Raw genomic sequence first — 24,643 nt, forward strand, 5'->3', positions numbered from 1 at the left:
TCCAATTTACACAGCCACCCTCAGCGTATTTTCAGGCACTATTTAAACTAGGAAATGGTTTATTAACAGCGTTTCTTAAAGAGTGGGCTGAGGCCATTTTCATTAGAGCGTGCGTATGGCGGTGTGGGGTATCAGTTATAAATATGTATATTCTTTAAGGCAGAACAACAGAATCTCAGGTCAGGCTGGGTCTCAGGGATTGATATTTTTCATAACTGCTCTAGATATTTCTTAAAGCACACTGAAGCTTGAGAACCATTGTTTTAATATACAGGAACTGTCCAGAAACTTTCAGTCCCTGACTTTCAGGTATATTTAACAACTAGCACTCAGATGCAAGATGAAAGGGTCAGTGCTTTCTTTTCCTCGGACTCTCCCTTCTCCTTCACCCCATTATCCCTTGAAGACTTAAGTCCTTGCACATACGACTAAAGATAGAATACATTTTGTCTAGCCACCCCCCCCTTCTTGCCTTTAACATCATTTCTTATGAATGCCTCAGCTGTTATTTTTACTGAACCCCGGTCAGTCGCCCTTGCCCAAAGCTCACATACATCCATTTTAGAAAAGAGTTCTTTATTTATGGTAGATTCATTCATTCATTTAACAAATCCTTAGGTAATACGTTTGGTGCTAGGAATATATAGATGTATTAAACTAGATATGACTTCTGCTCTCTTGCCTAGTGTGAAGGCAGACATTAATCACATTACCTCAGAAATGTGTAACTTTAATGGGGACAAGTATTTTAAAAGGAGATATATGGTACTATAAGAGCTTAGGAATTTGGTCTAGTTGGGTGGCCACGGAAAGTTTTCATGAGGAAGCACTGACTGATGGAGCCAAGATCTGAAGATGTAGAAATTTTTATGATATGAAGAATAGAATTCCTGGGACCAGCGACCATTTTTATTTTATTTTTAAAAGATGCTCAACTTAAAATTTTTTTTTATTTTTTAAACAAAAGTTTACTCATTTTTGAGAGAGAGAGAGAGAAAGAGAAGAGAGAGAGAGAGAGAGAGAGAGAGAGAATGGGGGAGGGGCAGAGAAAGAGGGAGAAAGAGAGACTCCCAAGCAGGCTCTGCTGTCAGCCCAGAGCTGGAGGCGAGGCTTGAACCCACAAACCAAACCCCGAGATCACGACCTGAGCCAAAATCAAGAGTCAGAGCTCACCTGACTGAGCCACCCAGGTGCCTCCAAAAAAAATTTATTTTTAAGTAATCTCTATGCCCAATTTGGGGTTCAAACTAACAACCTCAATATCAAGCAGACTGAGCCAGCCAGGCGCCTCAGGACCATTTTTAACGTGACTTGGTTGTAAATGAAGGGTCACAGAGTCTAAATCCTAGACTCCTGATTGACGTTAACATGAAGGCCACCTGGTGGAGTAGAGGGAGAATAGGTTTTGGAGCTATACAGACCTGGATGTGATGCTCAGATCTGCTATTTTCTAGGTGTGTGTGACCTGGGGTAATTCAGTTAACTCTGCTGGGACTCAGTTTCATTTTCATTAAATGGAGCCGATGATAACAACCGTTGAACGTTTCTTATGTTTGAATACAGAGCGTTAATTTCTCTGGTAGCTGAATGCTGATTTTACTAGACGAAATCACCATCTTTCCCACTTTCAGTCCATTATATAGCTCCTGTAGGGGTATTTGCCCCTCTAGCCAGAGGTAGGGTGGGTGGGACATACGGCCCGACCTAGCCAATCAGCATCACATCTCCCTGGCTACAGTGATTGGTAGGGAGATGAGCACATGACCACAAGGGCCAATAAAAGCTCAATGAACTACTGAGAAGAAAACTTTCTTTCTTCTGGGGCTGTCAAACTGGTGTAAATCCTGACCCTTCCCAGTATTCTGCAGGGAGAGAATGTTGTTTGAGGGTGATACCTGCTCATCAGAAAACACAATCAAGAGATGGTAATGATAGAGGCTCAAAGCAGTGATGGCTTTGCCTGAGCCCTGGACCTAGCCTTGCCAGAAGAGTCTTTATTCAATTGCTAATTTAATTAACTAACCAATACAATTCTTCCCACTTTAAAACTTAAGCTAGTTTGGGTTGGTGTCATTTGCAACCAGAATATAAATACATATGTTCTTTAAGGCAACTGTAAATTTGAGTGGGAAAAATGGACAGAGAGTTAAAAATCACTCAACTACTTATAGGTCTTACAATTCATTAAAAAAATTTTTTTTTAATGTTTATTTATTTTTAAGAAAGAGACAGAGTGCGAGTGGGGGAGAGGCAGAGAGAGGGGGAGACACACAATCTGAAACAGGCTCCAGGCTCCGAACTGTCAGCACAGAGCCTGACCTGGGGCTTGAACTTGTGAACTGTGAGGTCATGACCTGAGCTGAAGTCAGATGCTCAACAGACTGAGCCACCCAGGAGCCCCAGTCTTACAATTCATTTGTGGGGTTGACTTATTTAATATGGTTTCCTGAGCTACAACTACTATATTCCAAGGCACTTTACATTATTAGACAATATTTTATCCTTTCCAGATTTAGTGATTTTTCTGAAAGCTAGAGCAGAGTTTTTAGTTTTTATATTATACATAGGGAATCAGCAATAGGGTAGCACTGGTTCTGTCTGATGCAAGGTAATTTAATTCTAGAACATTGTATAGGCATAAATCTCTTGGGGACTGGTCCCATCAAGTGCTTGGAATCATGGAGAGTATTTGGAGTCAGAAGACCTGTGTTAGGTTTCACATTGGCTGCCTATTAGCTGTTGACCATGGGCACGTCACTTAACCACTCTGAGCCTCACTTTCCTCAAGTATGAAATGGGTTAAGACTTGTCTTCATTGTATTACAGAAAGGTTGTAAAGACCAACTTGATGAACACTTTGCAAAGTCTAAGAGGCCATACAAATATGAGCAACTGTCAGCATTATTAGAAGAGCCACATAATATTATGGTTTGTATGGTGCCAGAAAGGGAAAAAATGGCTCAGAAATACGTTGCTGAAGACCAATCAAAAACTGATTCTGACCTGAAGTCTTTTGGGCATAGAAGAAAAATATTTTTATTGTATTGTATTGTATTTTATCTTATCTTATATTTTTATTTTTTTTATTTTTTTATTTTTTATTTTTTATTTTTTTAAATTTTTTTTTAACGTTTATTTATTTTTGAGACAGAGAGAGACAGAGCATGAACAGGGGAGGGTCACAGAGAGAGGGAGACACAGAATCTGAAACAGGCTCCAGGCTCTGAGCTGTCAGCACAGAGCCCGACGCGGGGCTCGAACCCACCGACCGCGAGATCGTGACCTGAGCCGAAGTCGGACGCTTAACCGACCAAGCCACCCAGGTGCCCCTTATCTTATATTTTTAGTAAAAATATTTTTAATCTAAAAGGATGATAGTGATGAGACTTCCTAGCCTGGTCTGGGTGATGAGTTGGCCACTTCCATTCCTCTCCTTACACACCCAAGCTGGAGAGCTCTAGGGAGGGCTCTATGGAATTGGCACCTTTATCATTAGCATTGGTTTGGTCAGAGTTCCTAATAATGGTAACCAGTGTGTTTGGTTTTTCCCATGGCTTCCAGGGTTTAGAATGAATTTACCAGCAACTTCTTGACTTGGGGTGCTGAGGACTCATTTCCCCTTACTCTTTCAGTTAGAGTTTGCAGCCATGTTTTTGAGACATTTATTGGAACTTAAAGGAACATGGCTGAGGAAGCTTTCTCATGTCATTTGCATATAATCATCTGTATCGATATTCTGATGCTCAACTCCATGGGGGCATAAACTCTGAGATGGTGTGGTCTAAAGGGGACGGCAGCTTTTGCTTTTTATTTGTTCGTTTATTTATTTAAGTTTTTAAATGTTTATTTATTTTTGAGAGAGACAGAGTGCAAGTGGGGGAGGGACAGAGAGGGAGGGAGACACAGAAGGTGAAGCAGGCTCCGGGCTCTGAGCTGTCAGCACAGAGCCCAATGTGGGGCTCAAACCCATGAGCTGTGAGATCATGACCTGAGCTGAAGCTGGACATTTAACCGACTAAGCCACCCAGGCACCCCAGGAGCCTTTGCTTTAAAAAGGACAATGACCACTGAGGCAATAATTCTTTAAAGGTAGTCTCTGGGCAACCAGCAACGGTATCTCCTGGTGTGCTTGTAACACACAGGTTCCCCAGTCTTATGCCAGACCTACTGAATCAGAACCTTCTGGATGGCACTTGGGGTGTGGATTTTATTTTTTAATGTTTATTTATTTTTGAGAGAGAGAGAGACAGAGCATGAGCGGGGAAGGATCAGAGAGAGAAGAGAGCACAGAATTTGAAGCAGGATCCAGGCTCTGAGCAATCACTGCAGAGCCTGATACAGGACTTGAACTCATGAACGGTGAGATCATGACCTCAGCCGAAGTCAGATGCTTAACCTACTGAGCCACCCAGGAGCTCTGGGATGTGGATTTTAAATAGTACCCAGAGCCGGTGGTCCAGGCCTGTACTGGAGAACACCATCTCATTGCATAGGAAGACTTAAGTCTGTGGCAGAGAACTCCCCAGGTTGGGGGCAGCGTCCAGCCACATCCATCCTGATTTTAGTCTCAGTCCTTAAAAATGGGAATCACTGCTTTGGTACAGAAGCCCTCTGAGGATACCCTTTGTCCCTGGCTAGTAGGACGTCCATTTACAATCTATCTTTTGGTTCCCCCAAAGTAGTAACACTAAAAGCAAATCTCATTTAGGGCGAATTTTAATAGTTCTTCATTACAGACAAAAATGTAGACTCTATGTGCTTGTCTGTGTGTGTGATGGGGGCGGGGAGAGTTGGGGGTGGGAGGGGAGAGGATTTTGAGGAGACTGGTGTTGGGTGTGTTCTCTTCCTCTTAGGTTTTCCACAGTGTTTTCCTTGAAATTAAATTTAATGGAATTCATATTTGTGTTGGGAATCATGTATTACAAACTCTCTATAAAAATACTTCCCGAGACCTAACATGAGTAGAAAGGAAGAAATATTCAGTAAGTCACTCGAGTAGCATATACTTCCTATGTGTGGTTTGCACGCTGATGTCCTTGAAGCTTGTTCCAAGGCTGCCTGGGGAGTGGGGGGGCAGGCTGAGGGGAATCTGCTTCCCTCCCCAGCTCCTTCACCCATCCCCACATTTGGCCAGAGTGGGTTCTCCTGGTTTCCCTTCTGCATTTTGAGTTTCAATGGCAGGGTTTGGTGGCCAAAAAGAAACTGGTGATCGTTTATACCTGTGACTGAAATCAACACAGCATGCAGCTCTTGGGTGCTGATTGTTACTACTCGTCCCATCATCCTTCTCTTCCAGCAGCCTCAGAGATTTTGCTTCCCTTGAACTGGGCCAGACCTGGCGCTCTTGCAACTATGGTGGCACTGGGGTTGTTTCAAAGGGGGTGAGCTTTCGGGTTATCATTTTGATAAAACACTTGCAAATGTGGTCACTTAAACAATGGGGGAGAAAAAGTGGGAAGAATCCAAAGACAATGCAATATTTTCTAGGTAGGATCAAACTGCTTTTAGACATTGTTGTCATGAACAGGGCTCTGTGACAGTGGGCTGTCATGTCACCGGTGTTGGCCACAGAGGTTGTTAAGGGAGAATCTGATTTAAGTTGAAACTGAAGGTTATGTTTGGACGATCGACGTCCCCAACGCACCTCAATGGCTCTTGAAAGTTATGAAAATCATGTGTAAGTGAAACCTATTGAAATCCCGAAAGTGTTCTCTTCAGCTGTCCAGGAAAGATGTGGAACTTTACACGGGCTATGTATGTCCTCTGCTGATTTTCACATGTGAGCGCAGAACTTGGCTTTTAGCGACTGTGCGATTCATATCTTCTCGTGGTAGAAAGCTCAGCGTGAAGGCCCCGAGATGTCTGTGTTCCAGTTATACCGCCTAACACAATCATTCTCTCCTTTTCAGTTCAGTACATATTGTACAGACAGGCTTCACTGATATTTTGGGCACATTTCCTCGTGTTTTTTTTCCTGAAGAGTTTTTTTCCCTCTGAAATCGCTTGCAAAGCGAGAGGTCAGCTATTTCTCCTAAGTACGTCATCATTTCAAAGATTTTCAGAGAAAAGTCATGTGTCCAGTGGACCAATAGCTCAGAGGAGGAGGGGAGATTGTGTATCATGGTGAGAGGGCCACCTGTCCCGCTTCCTCTGGGAAGTTGTCATCGGCCACTCTCCAGGCCATTTGATCTTTCCTTTCTCAGAACCACTTGAAGCCTAGCCTCGGTCCTTCTTCTCTCTCTTTCTTTTCCTTCTTTATTCCACCAAACATTTCCTGGATGCCCATGCCAGGTACTGAGCTAGACGATGTGTATGTGTGTGGCGGGGGAAAGAGGGAAGGACACAAAGATAAATTGGAAACCAAACCGGCCCTGAGACAGCACATAATCTACTCGGAAAGGCCAGGCAACCTCACAAGTAATTCCAAGAAAGGCCGCTCTGCCCAGCGAGAAGCGCTGGATGGGGGAGAACTGTCCATAATCTTGCACTGTATTTTTTGGTGGATTTTGTCTCTCCATTTATAATGCCCTCTCTTTAGAGAGGCCACCAGATGTTTTTGCTTGCCTAGCATCCATTTCTCCTTCTGGTCATGGCATTCTGGTTTTGCACTGGAGACAGCCCAGTGGGACTGTTAAATCAAAGTGCCATGGTCTGCCCCTGCTAAAAGCTGGGTGTGTGACCCAAGCTGAACTGATCTCTCTTTCATATTCGGCCACTGACTGGAGATACAAGGGTAGAAAATGTTCAGAGCAGACTTTATCTTAGGACCACATTGATGACACAGCCAGGGTTCCCTCCACCTGGATTTCTGGCACTACTCTGGGTCCTGTCGTAGTAAGGATGGCTCATTCAGCTTTTTCAACATCCTGTTATTATTACCTTAATTAGCTTGGGTCTGTTTCTGCTGTTTACATATATAAAGCACTTCTAACAGATTCCCTTCTGGAAAGTGAAAGATTAGGCCTCATAGTTCTTCTCTATGACCTACCAAGTGCCCTACACAGAGAAGATGCTCAATAAATACTGGTCAGTTGATAGTTTGAAGAAATGTATCTCAGGATGAAATATACTCCTTGCCTAGCTATGGATTATTTAGGAGTTTGGGCACAATTCCAAAGTTTTCCTTGGGCTAATTTATTCTAAGATTTTGTTCTACCCCATAGCAACCACAAAAGCAAAAATGACCTCTTGCTTATAGCCAGAGAGATGCATTTTGCCATAGTAGCACAGCAGAGAGTTGACTAGGTCTACAGGAAGTCACATCTTAGAAGGTCAGGGTTGGTAGAAACTTCAAGGCCATCAGCCCTAAGAGGCAGTTGCTTTATAGTTAAGATTTAGAATTGGAATGGCTCTAAATACTAGTCAACGCCTATAGTGAACATAGTAACCCAATGAACACTTTTAGTCACTAAACCACAAGTTACCTTGCTTTGTGGCATCTTCCAGAATACAGCATATATGAATTTTTTTTTTTTTTTTGCAAATTAAATTACAGTGTATATGCTCTGGTGGAGACCGCAAATTAAAAAGAGGCAATGGCGGGTGCCCTTATAAACTGAAAAATCCTGATGCAAGAAGCAGATGAACTAAATTTTAAAAAGGGCGGGGAGATTATCAAGGACAAGCAGCACTATTTCTGGACATTTTTTCTTAAACTGACAAGAGAGCAAAGGTACTATTTATACATTACTCATGTATTAGTAATACCAATATCTACATCCACATCTGTATCTATATATAGATAGATGTTCCTTGCTGCATGGTTAATAATAGTTCCAATTGGGGAAGCCCACAAGTCCTTCAAAAAGGAAAATTCTACAGATACGTGAGCCAGAGCTATCTATGCAAACGTGGAAAAATGTCTATAGTGATTTATGTTAAAAAAACAAAAAGCGAGCTGTAGGATGACACAGAGTTTGGTTATATATATATATATATATATATATATATATATATATATATATATCTGGAAAGATATATTCCAGACTTTTAAACATAGTTAAGGGAGGTCAGTTAAGACTTTTGGAAGCCCTACGAATCAAGGTAGTGGCATACTCCCCCCACCCCCAAACACCAAGGAATTCAAAATCAAACATACCGAACAGTAAAAGAGATGTCAAAAGTCTAAGTAAATTCTGACTCTTTTTCGTAATGGGTATCTTTAGAAATAGCACATTCTTCTAAAACAATGTCAGTGTTCCTAATGGCCCAACCAGGCACACGCTTGCTTCCTCCCTGGGGCCCTGCGTCACGGGCAGCTCACCTCTCCCACTTATCTTACGTATTCCTGCATTCGAGGATTCTAAAATAACGAGCATGCCTTAATTTTTCTAATTTTAAAGTGATGTAAAAATAGGGAAAAGCAACACAAGGGAGTGCTGTGGGTAGCAGAAATTTCGATGTCCCTCTGAATTGTAGTCACATGCTTATACAATGGGTAAGAATCCATTAAGCTAACTGCTTGAGCACTGTGCGCTCTAAGTTATACCTCAAATAAAAACCATTAATTAATCCTTAATCTTAATCCTTAATCCAAATCTTTAATACTGATGGCTCTTAAGACAGACAAAGTTGAAGAGTTACCTGGACCAATACAAAAAACCTCTTCTTCCATCTCTTCCAGACATTCTTACCGATGGCCCATAAATACCTAAGGAAAAAGAAAAAGACCAGAGTTGCATTAATGCTTGAGCGACTGCACTGTTTAATTCACTTGACCATGAAGCTTGGTACTCATAAACGAGGAAATGCACATGGCTCAGAAAAAGAATGCAGATTTTGGCGCTGTGTGACTGAGGATAAGGAACAGCAAGCCAAAGTTCGCTTCCACTCCCAGAAGGAATTGTAGCTCCTCCTCACACTTGACTAATATTCTTTGATTGATTCCAGAAAGCACCTTGGAAAATGTTACATTGAGACTTAATTTTTGTATGTGCTGAAAGTCTATTAGGTAGGGAAACTCCTGCCAAAGCTGCACGAGAGAAAAAAAGAAGACTAAATCCTACAACCAGCCCCTATGCCTCATGTCGAGGCTCAGCCAGGAGACGCCCCCTCCCCCACCTTTGCTCTAATTCTGTCAAATGCAGGTATATTACAGGAAAGAGATTTCAAGTCAATATAGAAAGTTCTCCCTATACCTCTCCCCTTTCCCCAAATGCTCTTCTGTTGACGGAAATTAATCTTGATATAGAAAAGTGAAATAAAAGGAAAGTTAAGAATTACAGAGGAATAACTCAAAGCTATCTGGAGATTTTACAAGTGGTCTTACTAATTCATTCGCAAATTACTCCGCTGGCCTTGTGGATTGCCGCACACTAAACTGACACTAATCAAGGAAGTGAGGCCCCTGGTTTTCAGGCTCTACTGGACCAAGTGAGGAGAGATCTGGTCATACTCAAAAACATTCAAATACTCAAGTTCCCAAACTGGCTTTATCTGCTATAAAAATCAACTGGACAACTTCCAAATCCTCACTTCACCTGGAATCAGACAGAATTTCCGCTTTGGAACATAAAGAAGAATGCACCTAATTAAAATTTATACCATTTGACAAATTTCAGGGGCTCTGAGAACTGGCTGGTGGCCAAAATGTGCTCAGATCTTTAAGCCAGAAACCCAGGAGTCACCCTGGGTTCTTCTGTTTCCTCCTCCTTACTCCTTCATTGCCAAGTGCAGCTGATTTTTACTTCCTGCAAAGTTCATCACTCTGCTCAGTCTCTATCCCTCACACCCTCACTATTTCAGTCCCAGCCCACAGCTTTGCTCCCATGGACAATGGTAGAGGACGCTTTTAATGGGTGTCAAGGACACCCAGAATGATTTTCATCCCCCTCCTGGCCATGAGATGCGGCCCACCATTTGCAGATGCTATCACGCCTTTCCCTGATGAAACTCCGTCGGTGGGTCTCCCTTGTTTACATGAAGGGAGCCTCAAACTTTGGCCACTCACATTCCACTTTCATGATCTATCCTGTATCTGCCCACCTGTTCTATGGTTTACTTGGCATTTTCCTTTAAATTAACTTATTTAACACAAATACATTTATTTTGAAAGAAAACTTTATATTATAGCCTTGATACACTAATTATATATTATGTGGCTCGCATGAAAACACATACGTAAACATTTAACGAACATACGCTTGTCTGTACATCACTAAGATGATTGTGTGTGCCATCAGTGATATAAATCCACTCAGGGAAACTGTAGCCTATAGAGATAAAATCCAGCATCTTGACCTGGCCTGAAAACCTGTTCATTCTCTGGCCCTGCTCGACTGTCTAGACTCAGCGTCTGCACATTACATTACCCGTAATCCCTGACCACACCAGAAAGTTTCACACTTGTGTAATTTTGCACGTGCTTCACAGCCTGGAATTGTCTACTCTCAGCTCCTTATGTTCAAACTCATATTCTTCCTAAGTTTAAATCCCTACGTTGATGTCATCACCCCCCCTGGGCCTTGTGGATGACTCCTCTGTTACAATGATTACACTACTATAATTTGTCTTTATATTTATTGTTCCTACTGGATTGTGAGCTCTTTGAGGGAAGGAACCTTATTCCTTCTTTCTAAATTCTTATTTCTAAATTCCTAGCACAGAACCTTGTTGTGCTTTTTAAATTCCTAGGGTGGTTCTTCATATGTAGTAGGAGGTCAGTATATATTTGTTCTATTTCAATGGGTTTGGAAGGCCATGATCCTGGGAAACTAGAGCAACCTTTGTAAATGTTTCCGATGAGGTTTTAAAACACTGCATAAAGACATGCAACCCATCACCAAGTTCTTTGGGTTTTCCATCCAAAATATATCTCAACTGTTTCCATCCCCACTGCTGCTCCCCAGTCAAGCCTCCAAGATGTCCACCTGGGCCACAGCAACAGGCTCCTAACCCGTCTCCCTGCTTCACTCTTGCCCACACTCCATGCACTACACAGCAGAGAGAGTGACCTTTTTAATGGCTAAGTCAGATTGTTAATACACTCATTATAGATCAGGATAGGAAGCAATGGAAGGGTTTTGACCAGGGTAGAGACATGATCATATGGCTGTTTAAGATGGTTCTAGGGGCTGCTGGATGGAGAAGGCACTGTGGATGAAGGGGGCAAGAGAGAAGGCAGGGAGATCAGCAAGGACCTGGTGGCAGTGGTCCAGGTGCAAGAGATAGCATGGTGCCTGGACCAGGACTGAGGCCATGGCAGTGGTTAGATGGCTGGTAAGTACATCAGCCCTGAGGCCAACATGGTCAGCTCCACCGTTGATTTGATTCCCCCCAGCTGCCATCCACTGTCCTGGCCAGTGCTCTCAACCTTCTCAAAATAATATATTCACATGTTCATGGCAAACATTGACATCAAAAGGAGGTGTGGCCAGGGCTAAAGAGGAAGAGGGTTCACTGGACTGTAACTGTTAGCATTATTGTCTTCCGGTTCTCATTACGATGGTTACTCTGAGATGCTGGGCAAGGCGCTTAACTGTCTGGTGCCCTGGAAAAGGGAATGGTTCTTCTCCTGAAGGGTTGTTGTGGGGATTAAATGAGATGATTCTTGTGAAATAGGAGCACGAGGCACAGCAGAAAGTAGATACACAATAAATGTCAGCCTTATTATAAACTATCTCTGTGTACAGAGCAAAGTGTATCATTACTAGTAGTAAATAATAGCTAAATATGTGAAAAGAAATCTCCTCGGACATATGGACATAGGAAAACAGATGAAATGAAAATCATATGAAGAAAGTGGGTGAAAACATTTGTATTTGTAGTAATGACTGGCAAGGTTATAACAGTCTCCTACTTTTCTGGAATTATATCTGGCAGCTACTACCCATTTTCTTTTTCCCCTTTACTTGAACTCACATAGAGAAATTCAGAACAGTTAACACAGACACTACATTCGAAGTTTGTAGTTTTTTTAACACTTTTTTTTAATGTTTATTTACTTTTGAGAGAAAGAGGGAGCGAGACGGAGTGTGAGCAGGGGAGGGGCAGAGAGGGAGACACAGAATCCGAAGCAGGCTCCCGGCTCCAAGCTGTCAGCACAGAGCCCGAGGCGGGGCTTAAACCCACGAACCATGAGATCATGACCTGAGCCGAAGTCGGACGCTCAACCTACTGAGCCACCCAGGTGCCGTTGAAACTTATCATTTTAGTTGATGGAAATGAAAGCAGGAAAAGGAATTCACTAAAAGCCACAGAATATAACTCAAACTGAAGCATAATAAAATACTAGCTACTGCTTGATGAAGTTTTACTAGTATGCTGTGCTGTCTCAGGCACTTTACTCAAATTTACTGTACCTACCCGGAGGGGGTAAGGCCTGGAGTCTGGAGCCATGTCGCCTTGGTGCATGGACCCGACACAAAGTACATGCTTATGATTAGGTACTTCATTACATTATTATTCCTATTTTACAGGTGAGGGATCTGCACTCCAAGTAACCAGCTCAGGATTCCACAGCTGGTGAACGGAACAGCCAGAACTGAAACCCGGAGTAGTTTGGTTCTAGAGTACCCTTTCCACTGCACTATTCTTCGTTCCATTTTAGACGAAGGACTTAGGTTTCTTTTTAAAAAAAAAATTTTTTTTAAGTTTCTTTATTTATTTTGAGACAGAGAGAGACAGAGAAATACAGAGAATTTATTTCTGTATAAATAAATGGGGGGAGGGGCAGAAGAGATGAGAGGGAGAGAATTCCGAGCAGGGTCCGCACTGTCAGCGCAGAGCCTGACACAGGGCTCGAACTCACAAGTCTTGAGATCATGACCCGAGCCGAAATCAAGAATCAGCTGCTTATCGGACTGAGCCACCCAGGCGCCCCCACGAACTTTTGTTTCTTTCCTGAAATGAGAACACGAATTGCTATTCCAATCGGACTTTTCCGGTGAAAGCCTTCTGAATGGGAAAGCTGAGTGGGATCGGAGAAAAAATCAACAATCCTCCTTTGCAAAGTATCAGTTGGTTTGCGTGAAGGAGGGGCTTTCCCTCGGAGGTTTTCCTCAGAATTTATTGCTAATTTGGCACATACCAGAAGGTGTCAAAACCGAGAAAAACTGAGGGCTGCACTGTATCATTTCTGTCTAGTCAGCTCCGCTCTGTATTCTCTTAGGCTGAAACACGCTCAGGAGACAGGACGCAAAGTACCTGCAGCAGATGGGAGTTCTGTCATTGTAGATGCACAGGTGGCCTTCCCCTCAAGCTCCTCACACTACAGACAGATCTATCTGCATGGGCATTAGTGGCCCTCGACTCTCTCTTCGGGCCATCGGGATGGTGGCAATCTGGATTTACAAATAAATCAGCGTTCCAGAGTCGAGAGCCAAAGTTTAGCCTGGTAGTTGTATCTCAGACTCGGGGTGGAAACACCTGTGTGGGAGTTTGGACCCTGCCACCAAGTGCCCTTTGGCTTAGCTGCCTGTGCCTCCGTTTCCTCGGCTGTAACATGGGGACAGTGTGCCAAGTTGTTGTGGGGGCTGATGGGGACCATGCACGGTGAGTGTTTAGCACAGACTGGCGCATAGTAAGTGCTCGGTGACGTTAGATAATATTGTGGCTTGTCATTATCCTTACTAGTAGCAGTGGCCGTAGTAGAAATCGTAGTCTTAGTAGAAAGACGTCTCTGTCAGTTTCATTCTATGAGAGGCCAGAGTGAACTACAAACGACAAAACAGAGGAAAGAGAAAGATGCTCTTGGGTCTTCCATGGCCCCCTGGCTCCAGCATCCCTGGGTCTTGGGACTACTTGGCAGGGCAGCACCCATGGTGATGCTTGTAACTTGTCACATGTATAAAAAACGGGACGGTCTTCCTCCATCTGATGCTTGTGAGTGTCGATGAACTAGTAACTCAGTTCTATTTATTAAACATCCCCTGGGCTTAGCACTAGGTGTACACATGGTGGGTGATCCATAGCTATTCATGGGGAAATGTTTTATTGTACGTCTTCTCCCAGGATGCCTGGGGAGGAGCAGCCAGGGCAGGGAGAAGAGTACGGGCTCCCCTCAGGACCTCTGCCAGAATCACTTGCCCCTGGACCCCTTACGAAGGGGTAAGGATGGCCGAGAGGGACATGGAGACCAAGGATAGGTTGAGGTTTCAGTTTGGCGGGCTGTGGAGCCAGAAATTATGCGTCCGACTTCGGCTCAGGTCATGATCTTACAGCTGGTGAGTCTGAGCCCCGTGTCAGGCTCTGGGCTGACAGCTCGGAGCCTGGAGCCTGCTTCGGATTCTGTGTCTCCTTCTCTCCGCCCCTCCCCACTTTGTGCTCTGTCTCTCTGTCTCTCTCAAAAATAAATAAATGTTAAAAAATTGAAAAAAAAAAAAAGAAGAGAAGTCACATTAAGACAAAACCAAGATTCTTTCTGGAGGCATCTCTCCCTTCCTTGGAGAGTGAGTGAGAGCATGGAGGGTGCAAAGACTCCAGATGCCTGAGGCTTCTTGCCACAGCCCAGCGGGAAGATGCATGGACTGGGGAGAAGCACCATAAATGAATGATAGCAAACACTGGTAACAATAACCTCCACCACCAGCTGTTCCACAGCTGTAGCCCTTACCACGTATCAGACCCTGTTCTAAATACTTTACATGTAGTAACTCATTTAACTTTTCACAATCTTATGAGGCAAAACTATCATGACTTTATGCCGAGCAAAATGAGGTCCACAGAGGTTAAGCAACTTGCCTACAGCTAGTAAGTGGTTACTGCCAAGGATTATATCCTAAGTAATTGACCTAATTGGCATTTACAGACAATAATACAACAAAGAACATAAAACAGAATCATAAAAATGTTCAGTTAGTCCAAAAGAAGGCAAAGAAAAAAAAAGGAAAAAAAGAAAAAAGAGGAAAAGGGAACAAAGATCAGAGAGAACAGAAAAAAAGCGAGATGACAAATAGCAATTTTTTTAGTGTATGTTTATTTTTCAGAGAGAGAGAGAGTGTGCGCACACACGAGTGGTGGAGGAGGAGAGAGAGAGGGAGACACAGAATCCGAAGCAGGCTCCAGGCTCCCAGCTGTCGGCACAGAAGCCAATGCGGGCTCAAACCCATGAACCACAAGATGATAACCTGAGCCAAGGTCAGACACTTTACCAACTGAGCCACCCAGGTGTCCCAACAAACAGCAATTTAATTTAAACCTAACTGTATCAATAATCACAATAAATACAAATGGGCTAAATATCCCAATTCAAAGGCAGAGATCTTCAGATTGATTTCAAAAAGTTAGAGTCAAATCCATGCTGCATACAAGAAATGCACTTTGACTCTAATGGCATAAATTAAAAATAAAAGGATGGAAAAGATTTACCATGCTAACATTAGTCTTTTAAAAAGCTGGAGGGGGGGCTGTATTACTGTCACACAAAGTAAATTTCAGGGCAAAGAATATTACAAGGGATAAAGAACAGTTCACAATGATAAAGGGGTCAATTAATCAAGAAGTTACAATAACCTTAAATGTTTATGCGCCTCATACTAGAGCTTCAAAATAAATGAGACAAACATGGACAGAATTGTAAGAGGAAACAAATCCACAACTATAGTCACAGATTACAATACTTCTCTCTCAATAATTGATAGAAAATCAGGAAGTATTTAGAGGATTTCAACAACACTATCAGCTAACTTGATTTAATCGGCATTTACAGAAAGTAAGCCAACGAAGGAGATAAAATGGGACCCTAGAAATATTCAATTAGGTCAGTCATGGTAGTCTTGTTTGAGAGTTTACACCAGTCGGAGCAGTGTCTTGGAGACTTACAGGGAAGAGAGAGGAATGTGATAGTTGGAAGAACAAGACGTCTAAAGCAACAGCACAGCTAAGAAAATGGAAGAGGAACGGGGATTTTAAGAAGCATGGCTGCGACATATAAACTGTATCCCTTGCAAGTTCTGTTAAAGCATAACAGGAAAATCAGATTTGCTGTAAATTACTCCGGGTTGGGGCACGGCAGTTCACTGAATGAAACCAAAGTGGAATCAGGGGAGCTCTCTATTTCATTCAAGTTTGGGTCCTCCATTTAAGGTCGAACCAGAAGGAATAATGTAATTCTAGACACAGCTCCAATGCTTACTCTCACTTGGGCAAGACTGTTCACCACCCCCACGTCTGTTTCCCATATATGTAAAGTGGGAATTCATTCATTCACTTATTCATTTATGCAACAATTAGATTAATTTATTGGGCTTTTACTACCTGGTAGGCCCTGTAATAGCTACTTTGAACAAGGGAGACAAAGGTCCCTGATGACAAGGAACTCAGAGTCTAATGGGGAAGAGAGACGACAAACTAATAAACAAAGAAATATGTGATGTGTGAGTTGATGATGAGTGCTCTGCTGAAAATAAAGCAGAGTAAGAAAGAGAGAAGACACAGGTGGGCCAGGCATTCTGACATGGCACACAGACATGCAGAAATCAGGGTGAACCAGGTGGAAAGTTGGGTGGGGGAGAAGAGGCATCCAAGGCAAAAGGCATCCAAGGGAAAGGTGGGGCCAAGGGCCCTGAGGTGGGGGTGCACGTGGAGGTGGGGAGGAGCAAGGAGGCCACTGTGGCTGGAAGCGTGATCAAGGTCATATAGGTAGTGGAGTTTTTATCAGATAGGGCCTCGTAGCCATGGTAACAACACTGGCTTTGACTGTGAGATGGGGAATCATTGGAGGTTTTCCAGCATTTGAGTGGCAGGATCTGACTTGTGTGTTAAAAAAATTACTCCGGCTTCATGTTGGGAGACAGACTACAGGGAAGGAAGGACAGCAGGAGGGGGGCTGCTTAATCAGTAAAGGCACAAGTGAGGGAGTTAAGGGTTCAAGGCTTGGATCCAAATGGTGATATAGTGGTGGTGAGGAGAGGCTGAACTCTGGATTTCTCTCAAAGGTACAGTGAATAGAATTTGCTGATGGATGACATGAAGGGGTGAAAGTGAAAGAGAAATGTCAAAGATGACCCCAAGATTCTTGGTCCGAGCAACTGGGTGAAGGGAGAGGCCATTTATTAAGATGGGAGGATAATGATACATAGTCCTTGTGAGGCTGTTTCAGGGAAGAAATGAGAACATGCGTGTGAATGCACTTGCTGAACTTGAAAACACCATATGGATGTAAAATATGAAAAATAACTCTCTGAGGAGCTGCTTATTGTCAAATAGGCCCAGATACTCAGGTCTTAAGGCCCCAAAATAGTGTTGACTTTCTCACTAACATTTTTCTGCTCAATAAGGAAAGTTATTCTGAATGTCCCAGTCTACCAACAAGGACTAATTTACAGTAATTCTGATTTTTCCTTTTATGTTTTAATAAACATTAAAGTAGATAAAATTTATAACCTCATCCATGCTTCTTGAAAATTCCTTTCTTTCTACCATTCTTTAAGCTGTAACACTATTCTGATATTTCTTTTCTTCCCTACACAATGGGGCTCGAGAAAGCTTTTTTAAGTTTAAATGAAAAAAAAATTGTAGTCCATAAGAAACTCTTTTAAATTTCCTTGGGTCATCCCTTGTGGAACTAATTTTGTCCACCCCTGATTTAGGCCACAATGGGTCTCTGGCAGTGTTGTTAAGAAAGCTATTGCCTACTTTTCAGGGCTACTTTAGGTTTTCCTAGTATATTTCCTGGCAGATGGGTAATTTTTACATGGGAGTCTAGAAACACGAAATAGCTGTGGAAACTGTCAGAAGTTGAGTTACATATTTCTTCTGTCATCTGCAGGGTCAAGATAGCTTGAAATGTCTCAATAATTTTACAAATGAACCAGAAGAAAAAAAATTACTGAATTCAAATCAGTTAGTTCAGTTCCCAGCAGCATAAATGAAGAGAATGTGGGAGATGGGAGTGTGTCCCCTGGGGAAATTACTCGGTATGTAAAGTTTGCTGTGGGAATTAAATAAGGGAGTGCTTGTGAAACTCCATACTAGGTGGGGTGAGCTGCTGATCCTATAAGGAAGCTTTTTTTTTTAAAACTGAACTTTTGAGGACAGATACATCCAATCATATTTTTGTTCTGTCTCTCTCTTCGGTCTGTCCTACCCTCCTCATTTCTCTCTCTCTCTCTCTCTTTCCCTTGCTCACTCTATCCTGCTCATGGTCCTGTTCCTTTAGCAAATAGTTACTGAGCATTTATGAGCAAGTATTTTTGCAAAAGATGAAGAATGTTTTCCTGTATGCTACAAAGACCTAACAGAATTCTCTGACCCTTTGTCTTGCAACTGGGATGTTTACATCAAGGGGGAGAAATTCCACTTAACATTTGGAATAGATGCCAGGAGTATGATCAGAAGGAGGAAAAGGCGACTTCACAAACATTTCATGACACATCTTCATGAGATGCTAACGTAACTGGGGAGAAGCTAGCTGCTCTTCATCATGATGGTGGAAAAAAGACGAAATGTGTAGCAAGGGTCTGGCTCACTCTCCCACAGCTGTCCACTGGCCGCAGGCAGAACAGCTGTGGCAAAATCCCATCTCAGGCTCTGGGAACAGCCTGGTCTCAGGATAATGCTATCCAAATTCTTCAAATCCGTGCCAGAGCTCAAGGGCAGTACGGGGTCTCCAGCTTGTTGGGAAACCTTTTCTTTCTCTGGGGTTCCCCATGCCTGACTCCCTCTGGTGCCCTGACTGGGAGGTACCTATCTTTTCTTGAAACCTTGAGCTTTCCATGTTCCTTGGAATACCAAGGCACTAACTCCCTACAACATCATTCTTTACTTCCTGATCACATGCTGCTGTGGTCTGCTCATGTGCTGGGGTGTGTACTTCCTGTCCTAACCACTCTCTCCTGGACCTCTTTAAATGCTTCTATTTGAATGTGTCTTACTCACTGGCTAGTCCCTGGGTTTGGGTTTTTGTAGCCCCTAAACCTCTAGCACTGTAGAGCACTAAGCCTCTAGAATTACAATCAATTCTCAGTTTTCATTTCCATTTTATGACTTTAAACCATCTCATGAATGCATACACCCCAAAGAGATTTAACGAGATGTTTCTAGAGGAGCTAAGCAGAATGATAGCCAGTGGCAAACGGTACGTGCAGAATAATTGAAAAACAATCCATTCCCTTCTGTTGGTTAGACATTCCCCTCTTCAGTGATATGGCCCAACTCCTTTCTAAGTGCTCGCATTTACTGAGAGAGTGGTGTCCAAGCAGTTTAATTGAATAAACCATGGCATTACCCAGTTGTCAATGAAGATTTCCTGTACAAATCATTGGTTTGATCTGTGAAATGAAACTTATTTCGTTTATTCTTTTTATGCTACTTGAAATAACTGCTCATGCCTCTCAACCTTAAGAACTGAAAATGATCCTATATTTCCTATGTTTTGGTCATTTTTTTAAAAAGACTTCGCTGAACACTACACTCTAACACTGATTTAACGTTAATTGTTTGAAAGTCTCTTGGGTGTGGTTGTTAAAGAAGGTGAGAGAGAGTGAATCATAGAGTCTGAAAGATCTAGATGCCACTGAAAGGAACACAAAGCCAATGAAACCTCCTAAACCAGAATCACTTAGCATGCTCGAATTGCACTGGAAATCCTATTAGAAAAAAAGAAGGAAATCAATCTATTTTGGCAGCACAAATGCACATCCAGTAATCATAAAAATTGAGGTTTGTAGTAAATATAAAAATCAAGAAGTTTTATAAAAGTTTTATAAAAAGTGAAGTTTATAGTAACCAAGAATCTCTCATGAATCCTTTATATTTCCTTCCATGCAGTTCTCTGAAGATCAGCTTTTCTTTTTAAAATTTTTAAGAAACGGATAAAAACCTCTCCCAAACTACCACTTGGAGAAGAAACACTTACCCAGAATGCTTCATGTTTTGAGGCTTATCCATTCGGACAGCAAGTTTGATTTTGAGGTCTTGATCGGGGCAGTTTTTGGAGACTGTCATTTTGTGCCACTCTGACTGTTTGGGGCTGTTTGGGGTAGGGTGGAGAATAACCTGTAGGCGAAAAGGACATCCATCTTAGCCAGAAAGCGGAGACACTGTTACAGGCGTGTTGTTTTCAATGAGAAACTCTGCTGCTGAGAAGCTGTGCGTCTTGCCCAGCTCCCAGGGAGGCGTTTAAATGAAACAGAGGCTTGGCCACAGGACTGCAATTCAAGGCTTCATCTACCAACCGTGGCTGCCTCGTGCCAAGCAGAGACCAGCCAGAGGGCAGAAATGGTGTTCTCTTGCTCTCCTCTCTCTCCCTGGCTAATTCAGGAAAAGTAATGATCATGATTTCGGTCACTCTGCTTGTGCATCTTTCTGAAATTCCGAAGTCCCAAAGCAACCCAGGACAGAGACTCAGGGTCATCATCCATATAAGAAGGCGGATGTATGAAAGAAAGACGTGAGAGATTACACAGTAGAGCACCTCTCGTCCGCTCATTTTTCGCTCCTCAGGATTCCTTCCCCTGTCTCAGGAGGAGGAAATCTCTCAAAGGCCATGGGGAATGCGGAAGGGACTTTATGGGATGGATGAGAAATGAGAGGCCTAGGGAAGGGAGGGATCTGGCTGTCAGTCATGCATTTACATAGACGGTCACACGCATGGGGCATCTCCTCAGGTAACAAACACCGAAATCTGTCCGGGTTTGAAAGGAAGCCCGCACAGCAGGAAGGATGGGCTCTCAGAAAGCGTCTTTTTGACCCTGCGCTGCCGAGATGGGGCTCCAATGTGAGGTTCTGTCTCGGAGGCTGCAAGTGAGGCAAGGAGTGGATAACTCGGGACATCTGCCTCTTCATTTTGTGACCGGAGTTCTCAGGAGCCACGTGAGGTCTGAAGAACACGCACAGGGGCAAGAGTGGAATATCTGGAAAATCCCCTGGACTGAGGGAACAGGAACTAAATGCAGGCACGACAAAAGCTGGGCCTGCTAAGATGTGCTTTTGTGGTGGCCACGGGCCCCGATTTGTGGCATGCTGCTCTGGCTCTGTTTTCAAAGCATCTCCTTTCTCTGGGTGCAGGGGGAGGCCGCCTCTCTCCTGGGCTTCTTTCACCTCTGCAGGGGGAGGGGAGGGGTTCGGAGGCTCGGAGGCGGACCCTGCGGCCTTCCAGAGGCTGCCAGCCTCACTGCCCTCATGCGCCAGGCTGTAATGTAGAGGGTGGGAGCACATGGCTTCCCGTGAGGCGGCACAACAGGAACTCGGGGCAGAGCGAGCTGGTGCGGCGGAAAAGCAGAATCGGCCCGCTCTGATAGGCCTCGTTGGTGCTGAATTTTCACCCCTTCTCCCTCCGGGCCTGACCCCTCCCCACACCCCCCCTCCCCCATTAAATTTCCTGACTCTGATGAAAGAAAATTCATCCATTTTTGCTAAACACAGAATTTGAGTTTTCCCAATGTCTTATGTATGACGTGATGGACATACCAGGCCTGATTTTTCAGACCAGACGCTGCTCAAGTTTTTCTGACCATGCCTTGTGCCCATAAAATATACTGAGCAAATAGCCCAATACCTGTAAATATATTGCGACCAATATAAAAATATATCACCATCAATATATAAATATATAAAATATCATTATATATCTATGTAAGTTATATAACTAGATATAATTATATTTATATTTTATGTTTACATTATATACATTTACTTTGTATTAATATATTAGCTTATTACATATATCATAAATTACACACAAATATAGAAGTCTTAAAAATGAGCTACGGATAAAAACTATATATATATATATTTTTTTTTTTTCCCTTAAGTTTATTTTGAGAAAGAAATAGCATGAGTGGGGGAGGGGCAAAGAGAGAGGGGGAGAGACGGAATCCCAAGCAGGCTCTGTGTGGTCAATGCACAGAGCCCAATGTGGGGCTGGAACTCACAAAACCGTGAGATCAAGACCCGAGCCGAAATCAAGAATCAGATGCTCCACCGACTGAGCCACCCAGGTATCCCCAAAACTGTATTTTTACATGTCTTGCTAATTGTGGTGGCTTGGAACTATTATTAGCTATATTTTAAGGTATCATATATATTTAGGGCAAGGCTCATTGTTAATGATACTAGATGTAAGTCTGTAGTTCACGTAGTCTTTTGTTTTTTTAAATTTATTTATTTATTTTTAGAGAGAGAGAGAGCGGGAGGGAGAGAGGGAGAAAGAGAAAGAGTGAGCATGAGCAGGGGAGGGGCAGAGAAAGGAGACAGAGAATCCCAGGCAGGCTCTGTGCTGTCAGCACAGAGCCTGACATGGGGCTCGATCTCACCACCCTGAGATCTCGACCTGAGCTGAAACCAAGAGTCAGACGCACAAGTGACTGACCCACCCCAGCGCCCCAAGCAGTTCAAGTAGTCTTGTAAATAATTTCAGAACATCTTGCCTGACACCTGATCTTATCTGATTACACTGGCAATGACTTTATCTCATGATGTGGGTGACAGAGGTCCTGCTCAGTAAGGCGATGTCAGCTCCACCATTTTTTTTGTTTTTTGCCAGTCTTGCAATAGTAGTATCTTAAGATTATAGCACTTTTTGGGGCGCCCGGGTGGCTCAGTCAGTTCAGCGTCCGACTTCGGCTCAGGTTATGATCTCACGGTTTGTGAGTTTGAGCCCCGCGTCGGGCACTGTGCTGACCGCTCAGAGCCTGGAGCCTGCTTCGGATTCTGTGTCTCCCTCTCTCTCTGACCCTCCCCCGCTCATGCTCTGTCTCTCTCTGTCTCAAAAAATAAATAAACGTTAAAAAAAATTAAAAAAAAAAAGATTATAGCACTTTGTAGTAATCTTTTTTAGACCATTTGTTCATTTTGTGAGGGTTGCTTTAGTTAAAATTGTATCATAAAATGTATAAATTCATGTAACTGGTGCCAGAAAAGTATAATCTGTTGTAGGATGCTGAAGGCAAGTACGTCAAGGTGCCACTGGGGGTGGGGGTGGGGGTGCACCTCTCCCTCCCCTCAAGAGAACGCCTGTCCCTATAGGTCACTCCATATCCTGTTCCGTTTCCGGGGACCCCAGCATTTGGGAGATGGAGGGAGGTGCCGCCCTTCCTAGGGAAGCTGACCCTCTCTCCTGAGCCAGTCTGGCCTGAGAGGTGAAGGGGGTGATGTGCTGGGAAGCAAGGAGGGGGAGGGGCTGGGAAGAGAAAGCCCAGCCAGGGCCAGAACAGCAGCAGGCAAGCCCCCGAGCCTCCTTCTGCTCCTGCCCACTTGGCAAAATCAAAGCAGGAGCCTCGCTCTGGGCGCCCGGAGCTCGTTAACAGGACTTCCACCATATGGATTCTGGGCGTGTTTCCCACCGGCAATATGGCGTCCATTCGCCGACACGAATGACCACAGCTCATTACTGGCCGCTCCACAAAGACTTCCTCCGTGTGGTGGCTCCCCGGGGAGACTTCCTCTCCAGGGTGGATGGAGAGGTGAGGTCACTGCTGTTCTTCTCCATCTTCGCCCCCACCCCACCATGTGCCCGACGGGTCGACGTCTCCTTTGTATGTGTCAGCCCTGCTGAATTATTAGGGTCCTCCTGGGTGCACGTGAGCCCTGAGTAGTCCAGACACCTCATCTGGACATTCCAGGCTGCTAATCAAGCACTTTGTCATCTCAGCCGAGACCCATGTGTGCTGCGCTTTGATGTGGTGATGCCGATGTGGGAACACAACCCACTCTGCGCAGTAAGCAGCATGCCGGCCAGCCCCAGCTTCTCTTAGTTACCTGGCCGCACAGGCAGGTCCTTGGGCGGGGCGGGGGGCGGGGGTGGGGCTGTTTTAACCCTGACCCTTTTCCTGGCTGATCCTCTCCAAGCTTCAGCCTGTACATCCTTCCCTACCTCCGTATCCACTTGACCTGACCCCAGGAAGGCATCCCTGACCCTCAAACTGGATTGCGTCCCCTAGCTATGCACTTCCCAGGTGTTCTTCCTCTAGCAGAGCACTTACCACATTGCTGTATAATTTCTGGTTTGTTTTTTTTAATGTCTATTTATTTTTGAGAGAGAGAGAGAGAGATCATGAGTGGAGAAGGGGCAGAGAGAGAGAGGGAGACACAGAATCTGAAGCAGGCTCCAGGCTCCGAGCTGTCAGCACAGAGCGCAACGCAGGGCTCGAACTCACGAACCGTGAGATCATGACCTGAGTCGAAGTCAGATGCTCAACCGACTGAGCCACCCAGGCGCCCCTATAATTTCTGTTTTTTTTAGATCTATATCCCTTATGTTCTTTTGAAGTTAAAGATTTTTGCCTGTCATTAGTCCTGTTTGCTCTCTGCATGCCACAAATGATGGGACACCATGGGCTCACAATCATATCCAGTGAATAGAAGTTTGGTAATATTACAGGGTTGGCAAGGGTGTAGAGAAACCCTCACTTTTGCCTTTTGTGGACGTATCAATTGGCGTATACTCTTTAAGGGACAATTTGGTAGAATCTGTCAAAATTCAGATTTCATTCAGCAAAATATTTTCTGAGAAACCATCCTACACATATACACACATATGCGCAAAGAAATAAATTCAAGGTTATTCACGGAAGCATTGCTTATACAGCCAAAGACTGGAAATAATCTAAGTATGTTATGATACATCTATACCTGGAATATTACACAGCTATGAAACAGGAAGCAAGTCAGTATGGGCTGACATGAAGTAATCTCTAAATACACTGATATTTCAAGCAAAATACAAAACAGTATGTATACAGTAATTTCCTGCTGTTCGTTCATT

The 24,643-nt window shown here is 43.7% G+C and overlaps 1 protein-coding gene across 19 annotated transcripts in view; it reads right to left on the reverse strand.

Annotated features, from left to right (window-relative positions):
* The window catches only part of CADPS (calcium dependent secretion activator), a 476,583-nt gene that overhangs the window by 165,310 nt on the left and 286,630 nt on the right, over positions 1 to 24,643 (reverse strand). For all 19 annotated transcript variants that reach the window (XM_053898015.1, XM_053898017.1, XM_053898018.1 and 16 more), the window contains exons 8-9: positions 19,796 to 19,935; positions 8,584 to 8,650 (exon numbers count right to left, since the gene is read on the reverse strand). In XM_053898015.1, coding sequence (XP_053753990.1) covers positions 8,584 to 8,650; positions 19,796 to 19,935 — 207 coding nt within the window. The remainder of the gene's footprint in view (positions 1 to 8,583; positions 8,651 to 19,795; positions 19,936 to 24,643) is intronic.

The sequence above is a fragment of the Panthera pardus genome, unplaced genomic scaffold (genome assembly GCF_024362965.1).
Source record: "Panthera pardus isolate Hobbes unplaced genomic scaffold, ASM2436296v1 HiC_scaffold_8, whole genome shotgun sequence".
Taxonomy (NCBI): Eukaryota; Metazoa; Chordata; class Mammalia; order Carnivora; family Felidae; genus Panthera; species Panthera pardus.